Genomic DNA, 9257 nt, shown 5'->3' with positions numbered 1-9257 from the left:
CAATAGGGATACATTTGGCTAGATAGTATAACGGAGATTAAAAGTACACTATCCGAAAGTAGAGGGGTTATTTGGCCCTTTTCCCTATTTTTAATACATCAAACTAAACAATTATAAAAAATAAAAAATAATTTCAGCATAACTAATTCCAATATAACTAATTCCTGCATTATTAATACATGTTATGCTTATACACCCTACCAAGCGACCTCTAACTATTACTTCGACAAATCTTACCATATTGCACTATAATAAGGTTGACAAATATGAATATTTATTACCACTAAAGAAGGAAAGAGAAAGAGTTGAATCTTACTTTAGTTTCTTAACATATTACTAACTCTGAGGTAATTCTAGAATTTTTACTTGCAGTTTTTTTTACAGTTTTGTTACTGTTCTATTCCACCACAGCTGTTTTTCAGTTTTTGAAAAAGTGAAACTTTTCTCTAATGACGTTGGTTTTCTTTCTAGTTTTTTCCAAAATTTTCTTTTGGAAAACCCCCACCTAGTGAAAGAAAAGAACTATAGTACTCTTCTTAATCCAAAAATACCCTGAAACCATTAAGATTACTAAGATGAGCAAAAATTATATACATCTATTTGGTGAACCAACAGAGAAAGAAACGAAAGACAACTCGAAAATTAATACAACAAAATAATACTTTCTTGAAAGAAAAATAATCAATTTCCTAACACAAATTCAATCCCATTTCCCTTTCTTTTGTTATTTTTATTCCTTTTTTTTTTTTTTTTATGGTTACATCTCCCATCCTATAATTTTCTTAGGGTACACGTTATTGTTCACCTTTGATTGTTGGAATTGTTTGCTTTCGTACAATTCTGGCACTGTTTACTCTCCATGATTTTTGTGTATATATATTCATTTTGAAACTGCTGGTGATTGCGTGATGCTAGCAACCATATCTAATGACACACAAGGTTGATCAACTGGAACCTGCTTCCACAAAAAATAAAAATAAAACAATTTATTTGTACATATTTCTGTTATGGTATGAACGTAATACTATTAAGTGCCTGCAATATGAGAATATAGTTTTTTACTCCATGCTACGGGTATATTAAAATCATAAATTTTGTCAAAGGACAACTTTTTTTAAAGAAAAAAAAAGTATGCAAGCAACATGCCTAACGGTTAATGAAATGAGATAAAAATTTATAAAATTACAATTCAAATTTTAAAAGGAAATAAAAACATTTCAATTTACTTGGCGAGTAGAGTTACTCGAGAAAAGGTAACGATGAGCAACAAAACTAGCTAGCTTACGTAAAATAGGAAGGGAAGCAGTAAGTCCGAGAAAGAAGTGAACAATCGAGCCATATCATGCGTACTAAGTCTAATATTTAAGTGAAGAAGAATAAAGAGACGAATTAATCAAATTTTCAAAGCTAAAATTGAACTTAAGGGTTGGCCCGAGGCTAATTTTTCTATTCATCAAAAAGAAGGAAAAAAAAAAAAAAAGAGGAAAAGAATACTCTTACTCTTTAAGAAAAGTAAGGTCAAAATTTGTGGGAGGACAAGAATTTGACAATCCTATTTCCAACAATGGGATTCTTATCCCGTTGGTTTAAGTTTTTTTTGGTCAAAAGTATTTTTTTTGTTAAATTTTTTTTTTCAAAAGTTAAGTGTTTGACCAAGTTTTTAGACGGAAAAAAATATTTTTGAGTAGAAACAGAATCACTTTTCGAAGCAAAAAAAGTAGTTTCTCCTCCAAAATACTTTTAAAAGCTTGGTCAAACACTAATTGCTGTTGAAAAGTATTTTTCAAATTAATTAGTCAAACACAAACTATTTTTAATCAATTTTTTTTTAAATTTAAAAAAAAGTACTTTTAATTTCAAATAAGCTGATCACTCTCAGTTTGCTCATCCTCACGGGTAAACCATACTAATTTCTGACACGCCAGTGCTTTAATTTTTGTGTCAGAAAATCTTATTATTTCCGTGCACCAAGTCATGAGTAATTTACACTCTTTCTAGTTATGATAACATTATTAATTTGAACTCCCACATGACTACTATTTAGTTCTTTCTTATAATTTAATTGAGCACCAAATTTAAGAGCGTAAAGGATTTGTGATTTAAATTAAATGTGTATAATATACCAAAAATATCCATTATATCTTGAACATGTTATTCTTGTAGAATGTTATGAAGGATAAAATAAAATATAAAAGGTAAAATTTACCACATATAAAAAGATAATATTTTTTTATTAGACAAAAAAGAAAAGTAAGATAATAGAGTATTACAAAAGTTAGTCTTCTCTTAGAAAAGTGAGCTTACTGGTATCTACACTAGTGAGAGAAAATATGTATCTGGTGAAATAATTATGGTGTTCGTAAACTGTCTCAAACATAACTTATCACAAATTTTAGAAAAATAAATAAATATGGACTCACTAACCAGGGGCGGACCTAGCCTATCACCGACAGGTTCAATGAACTCATAACTTTCGACGATGAGTAAAATTTTATATGTAAAATTTTATTAAAATTGCAAAAATAGTAGATATGAACCCATAACTTTAAAATATAATGGGTTCAATACTAGAAACTTTAAAAGCTGAACCCATAAGGTTTAAATCCTGGATCCGCCTCTGTCACCTAACACTTTACCGCCCTATAGATTGACACTGCCATTGAAAATAGGAGGGAACTTGATATTTACCATGGAACTATAATACATTTCAATTGATATTTACCATGTTGTGTGGTCACAAGATAGAGAGGATGACAAAGACATTTCAATTGATATTTACCATGGAACTATACTAAGCCTGTCACAGCCTAGTCATCTATGTGTTCCTAGGTAATATTAGATAGCTTTTTCAAGTGTACCACACATGCTTCTATAATAATATTTGGGAGGGCTTAATACATAACTTGCGCCCGACCTTATAGTCAAATTCCTATTATACACGTTTATTTCACGGGAAATCTTTTACTTACTAAATGTCTTTTTGAGTGTATCTAAGACACAAAAGTGGCGTGTCTTAGACACACTCGGAAAAATATTTGGTGTGTAGAAGGTTTCTTATAAAGATAAGGCGTGTATGGGAATTTGACTATAGACTCAAGGGGTAAAGTATGTATTAAAATGAAAATAGACAGACATGTTATTATGATGATGGAAGGTAATAAATACTTTATGAAATTAATTGAGGTGCACACAAGTTAAATCGGACTGTCACAATTATCAAAAAAAAAAAAAAAAAGGGAAAATTTACTTACAAAATGGCCAGCTCCAAGAATCCAGTAGAAGTGCAGGTTCTTGTAAGACTTGGTGAAAGCCTTTGTACTTTTGTCACCCTTACAATAAATTGGACTTCTTTCCGTTTTCAAGAAAGTTTTCAGCCCTTCCCACCTGCCATTTTGGATTACCATTGTCCATTAATATGAAAATGACTATTCAAATAGATGGAAGTGGGAATAATTCATACAAATAGACACAAAAAAGGGTCATAAATGAAAAGTTCTATACGGTGTCATACTTCGTGCACTTAGATAAGATTGTTGAAATACTTATTCTAAATTTTTATCAAAAAACATGAGGATGGTATCATGGATTTTTTTCACAAAATTATTTCTTACTTTAGCTTCTCAACCCATGCTTCTGTTCCCTTGGTTGCACAAATGAGATCGAGCTGCATATTCCAAACAAAAAAATTGCGGAAAATACAGAAGTGATCAGAATCGATTTAAAAAAAGCCCAACTGAAAATATTTACATTCGATAACTGTAAAAGGGAAAATTTATATATTTTTTGTATAAAACAAACAAAAATGTATACATATACAAAATAATATAATTTTTCGGCTATTATTTTAAAAGCGGTTATACAGTGCCAGTTTTCCATAAATAAACTATAATTGAAAATTGTGAAGTATCTAATTTTTTTCCTAAATTTCAGTTTTATCATGAAGACAAAATAAAATAAATGGGGTGAATAAATAACGAGTATATGAAGAAAGGATGCACAGGCTTGAAGAAGGACCATACTTGCCCATTATATACAGTCACATTCACTCCTTTGGCCAATAATTCATCAACCTGCACATTACATAAAAAGTGTTCAAATTTCCAAAGAAAATGCACAAAAATTCAAATTGAAAGGGTTATATTCCTAAATTTTCTTTTATAGTTTTTGATTCCCCTTCAAGAACCTTTCTCATGCTTGGTACTTTGTAATTTTATATAAGCAAAGTATTGAAAATCGTAGTTACTCTTTCTATTTTTAACCTGACAAAAGATTAGGTTTTTGTATCAAATTATTTTGTTAATACTTAATAGTACGTAAATCAAATAACCTCATCAATTCTTGGCTTCATAAAATCACCATACATTGCATCAAAAACAGAATCAGACTGTCCTCCCCATCTGCAAATAAAGACACTACTTAGTCCTGTAATTTTTTTTAAAAAAAGACTAAAGATAGGAAATAAATATCGTATAATTTTAAAAAATTAAGAAATAAAAGCTTACTGAACATTTTGAGGGATAATTTTCAATTTCTTTTTGATAGCACCATTCATTAAGCTGTCAAGATCAACATCACTACCAGGAGTAATCCTAGAAGATTGCAAATATCTTGAATATCTCTTCATTGAAATTCCTTGTGATAATTCAGAAGCTGTTAAAGATAAAGGGTCCATTCCTGAATCCAACATGAAATTGTAGAAATCCTGCAATTATTTAATAATACGTGCTTAAGTTATATGCACTGACACTGTTAAAAAAATTATTTACACAATCAGATAAAAAACCTTTATACCACGGAATTACTATTATCGCTTATGATATTTTCCAGATCTCTCCATGAATTTGTTGCAGCTTCATATTGGCCAGCATTAATTTGCTGCTTTATTTTTAGAGCTACACTGTATTTGGAATTAGGAAATTTCAGATAATTGGAACTGAAAATTCAAGGCTAAAACCAAAAGGAAATAATTGAGTTTTTGCATAGTATATTGACCTGTTTGATTTTTGTAGGCCATTCCCATCAATTCTTGACACATCTTTCAGAAGAGGGCCCCATGAAAACTGCATTTTCCAAAAAAAAAAAAAAGAGAGAGAGAGATATTCAAGGTTTAAACTTCACTCTAAAGGAATGTAATAAAGTTGAAATTGTAACAATAAATTCAAGTTTCATACCACAAAATCTTCAGGTGAGATCCAACTATCACCCAATGCCACTCCTATTATTTACAAAAGCAGCAATATTCAATAGGCATCCATATTATGATATATGAAATTCAAAATAAATATGGTTTCAATATTTTCTAGTAAATTCAAGATGACCCTTTTGGATTATTGTATTCCCAATAGATAAAATGACGAGAATTATATGCACTAAGAGCCCGTTTGGATTATCTTATTGTAAATTGCTGATAAGTTTGAAGTGCCGAAAATCATTTTTAAGTGCTGAAACAAATTTTTTAATTAAGCATTTACGTGTTTGGATAGACGTGCAATAAACAGTTGAAGTGTTTGGCAAAAAAGTGCCGATAAGCTGTTCTTTTATTAAATGACTAAAATACCCTTAAATTTTTTTTTTATAGGAGATTATACATTAAAAAGTCTCTTTGTAAAGAAAAGGATGAACAATGAATATGGAACGAAGAGAAAGTTAGGAAGTTTATTTTGAGAAAAGTATTTTATGAATTAAAAAATATTATTAAGGATAAACTAGTAAAACCTTGGTAAAAAAGAAAGTGCTTATAAGCTGAAAAGTCATAAGTTTGGGGTGACCAACTTATGACTTATGACTGATTTTAGCTTGTAAGCACTTGACTTGTAAGTACTATGAATGTTTACCAAACACATAGATAAATCAAAATGTGCTTATAAGCCAATTTGACCAGCTTATAAATTTAGCCAACACCCTCTAATAATATAAATATTAACATGTGAATAATACATAAAACTTAAACTCGAATATAAAGTAAAGTACTGTAGTATATACCTCCAAGTTTGAGCTTCAATTTGCCAGATTGTATGGCTTTGAGTGCTGAAAGTGCAAGAGTAACAGCATATTTTCCTCCATAGGACTCAGCTACTATGTAGAGAGGGCTCTGTTGTAGGCTCTGATTTCTATTGAAAATTTCAATCAACAGTGTCGTCAAATCTGTTGCTGCCTCCACATCTGTCTTCACAAATAGCTTGTTGTCCTCCACAAAACTATATCCTGTTCCAACTGGATTATCCTACATTTGCCCCCAAAAAATAAAAATAAATATATATATATATATATATACTTTTTTTTATTTTTCTTATATGTATACATTGTTCGAGTCAATAGCAATTGATTCGGTCGCAATACTCATATTAGATCTTGTCTTGAAAAGAGGGCTGGTGACGAGTTCACATGTACCTAGCAGCTTTTGCTCTACTTTATATATATTACTAAATTTATTAAATATTTATAAATTTTTTACCATGAGCCCAATTATTATTGTAATTAACTTAAGATCGTTGTAGAAATCCATCAACTTCAAATTATGGATCCGCCTACTAGAACAACAACAAAAAATTCAGCGTAATCCCACAAATGAGGTTTAGGAAGTGTTGTTTGTATGTAGTCCATAACCTACCTTGAAAAGGTACCGAAGCTGATTTTGATAGACACTCGGCTCGGGAAAAATGAAAAAAAAAGAGTAACAACAAGTAGTAACACCAATAGACCAATCAGAAAATCAAAACAAATCATGGATAAAAGAGGCAGGAGTTTAAGTTGAACTTACTACAAAAAGAAGATCAGCTTTTCTCAACCAAGTTGAATTCCTAGGTTTCAGATTAGTGTCAAGTGGCCCAACTTCTTGAAAGTTTCCAATTCCAACTCCTGATGCTCCCTATACACATTAAAATCCCAAGAAAATTCACAGCAAACCAATGAAACTAATTAATCAATCTACTAAAAATGCAAGGCATTAGCTGCAAATACTTTAATAAGCAAAAGTACAAATATTCTATAATGCAGCACTTACAGGTCCACCCTGTAACCATAGTATTATTGGCCATGGCTTATTTGGATCTTCAACTCTGTATGGACTTCTGTAATACCACCAGAACATGTGGGCTTCTGTTTTTTTTTTTTTTTTTGAGTGTCAATAATATTCATAATTCCCAAAAAAATAAAACATTTAAGATCATAAAAGTTATGTTGTTTGGACTCTTCAGAAATGATGCCTCCCACGTGTCGGAACCAGTGACGAAGCCAGGAATTTCCTCAAGGGTGTTTAAATTTGAATGAAGTGAAAAAATTCTTTGACAATGAGTGTTCAATATATGTTATATACCTCTAAAACCTAATATTTTACCAGTATATGCAGTGTAATTTTCCGACAAAGGGTCGTCAATTTACCACATTTTAAGATATGTAGCTTCGCCCCTGGTCGGATCCTCCAAAAATGCATTACTTTCGAAAGATCCGGCATGCGACTGACAGTATTTTTGAAGAGTTCGAGCAACATAACGTAAAAGCAAATTAAACCAAAAAAATTGGAGTAACTTACTAGGTCTAACTTCAACATAACCCCATGATTCTGAAGCATCTTCATTTCTAGCAGCAATGGCTGTTCCTATTCCTCCATTAAAAAGTGGAACCAAAAACAAGAGAGGAACAAGAAGAGAAACAACAACAATGGACTTTTTCAGTTCCATTTTCTTAAAAAATGGAATTCAGAAATAATGAAAAGAAGAAGCTGAGTGCCAGAGAATATAACTGAGAATGAAAAGCCTTTATATACAAACTCAGTTTCTCTGTGTCTATAACTGAAATAACAAAAAAAGTGGCAGTAGTAAAGGGAAAAAGAGGACCAAAAATTTGACTTTACAGAAGAGAGTTCAGTTGTATAATAATCCAATAATGTAGTACTATAGTATATTTTATTTCATATATCTGTGACCTGTAGTTTTACTGTCCAGTGAAATAGTAATAAATAATATTCTCAGGCTTTCATTAATTGGTGTTGGAATTTGATGTACAAAGCAACTGGCTATACGGTTCATAGGTCAATTTTATCCTATCTTTGTACGTCAATGTTTTTATGGAGTGACGTGCAAGTTGATAGTCCTCATTTTATTTACATATATATATATTTTTTTCAAGACAATTGTTAAAGGAAAATTCTTATCAGTATGGCCAACTTTTTGGAATATTGTCAATTGCACCATGAAAAAGCAATCTAATGGGTAAACAAACTTATAAAACACACGTTGGATTATGCAAACATATGGTCTAAAAGTTTAAACTATTAGACAAATTATTATATTTTCAATTACTTTTTATTATTATTAGGCCCACTTTTCAAGTCTGACTTCTTTGTTTGGACTAAATGTGTTAAATATTCTTTTTCATAGTAGATGATTGTGAGATTTGAACTTAGGACCTCTACCTATTTTAATTTCAGGATAATTTTCGGCAATTGGTATTCAAAGTTTATATTGTTTTCTATTCTAATCAGAGTTAGAATAGGAATGTAAATATATAAAACCATACAAGAGATGAAATAGGCAACAAAAGATAATAAATCAACAAGTTTTCCTAATTTTATTCTAAAGTCAAGCGGTGATTGGGGAGTTAAAAATAAATATATGTTGATTGAGAAAATCTGGAATATGACAGCTCATATAAATAAGATTTGATACCAAATGATTGTTTCTTCCTTCTTCTTCCTTTTTTTTTTTCTAATGTAAGTCATGAGTGTTAGTTGTCGGTTGAGTATAATTTTTTCAGCACGGATAAAGAGGTAAATTCTTTTTTTTTTAAAAAAAAAAATAAAGGATTGATATTTTGTGAGGTAAAAAACTGAAAATAATTAGAAGTAACAGCCATTTGACATATTGTAAAGGTTTATTTAATCATTGTACGTATGAAAAGTTTTTTAGGTTTCTTATAGCCTATTTGGCCAAACTGCAAAAATGAACTTATTTTGAGAAGTATTTTTTCTCAAAAGATTTTTAGTGAGAAATAATTTGTGTTTGACTAATTAATTTGAAAAGTACTCCGGAACAATAATTGTATTTTTTTGAAAATATATTTCAAAAAGGTGTTTTTGGAGAGAAACAAGTTTTTTCTTTTCTTCAAAATCGCTTCTGCTTCTACTCAAAAACATTTTTTTTCTTCTAAAAGCTTGGCCAAACACGTCAACTTTGAAAAAAGCTTTTGGCTTTGGAGAAGCTTGGCCAAAAATGCTATTAATAAGACTTGGGTCGTTTGATATTAGAAAATCCCGATTA

The 9257-nt window shown here is 30.4% G+C and overlaps 1 protein-coding gene across 1 annotated transcript; it reads right to left on the bottom strand.

The window, feature by feature from the left end:
• Positions 1–548: 548 nt before the first annotated feature.
• LOC109241396 (serine carboxypeptidase-like 51) lies at positions 549–7850 on the bottom strand. The gene is made up of 13 exons (XM_019408139.1): positions 7532–7850; positions 7004–7098; positions 6761–6868; positions 5983–6223; positions 5172–5215; positions 4993–5060; positions 4792–4897; positions 4503–4702; positions 4328–4397; positions 4020–4070; positions 3612–3664; positions 3252–3384; positions 549–955 (listed from the first exon to the last, which is right to left on the bottom strand). Exons 1-13 carry the CDS (start codon positions 7677–7679, stop codon positions 881–883), a joined length of 1392 nt encoding a protein of 463 aa, XP_019263684.1. The 5' UTR covers positions 7680–7850; the 3' UTR covers positions 549–880.
• Positions 7851–9257: the final 1407 nt, after the last annotated feature.

This window comes from Nicotiana attenuata, unplaced genomic scaffold (genome assembly GCF_001879085.1).
Source record: "Nicotiana attenuata strain UT unplaced genomic scaffold, NIATTr2, whole genome shotgun sequence".
NCBI lineage: Eukaryota > Viridiplantae > Streptophyta > Magnoliopsida > Solanales > Solanaceae > Nicotiana > Nicotiana attenuata.
The sequence above is the reverse complement of the archived record's forward strand: the minus strand, read 5'-3'. Positions and strand labels throughout refer to the sequence as shown.

Excerpts from the sequence above, each read along its gene's own strand:
- LOC109241396 (XM_019408139.1), bottom strand. The coding sequence starts at position 7,679 with ATGGAACTGAAAAAGTCCATTGTTGTTGTTTCTCTTCTTGTTCCTCTC. Across the intron at positions 6,224-6,760 it reads AAGCTGATCTTCTTTTTGTA|GATAATCCAGTTGGAACAGG; the intron begins GTAAGTTCAACT and ends GGGCAAATGTAG. Across the intron at positions 956-3,251 it reads TTCTTGGAGCTGGCCATTTT|GTTCCAGTTGATCAACCTTG; the intron begins GTAAGTAAATTT and ends TTGTGGAAGCAG.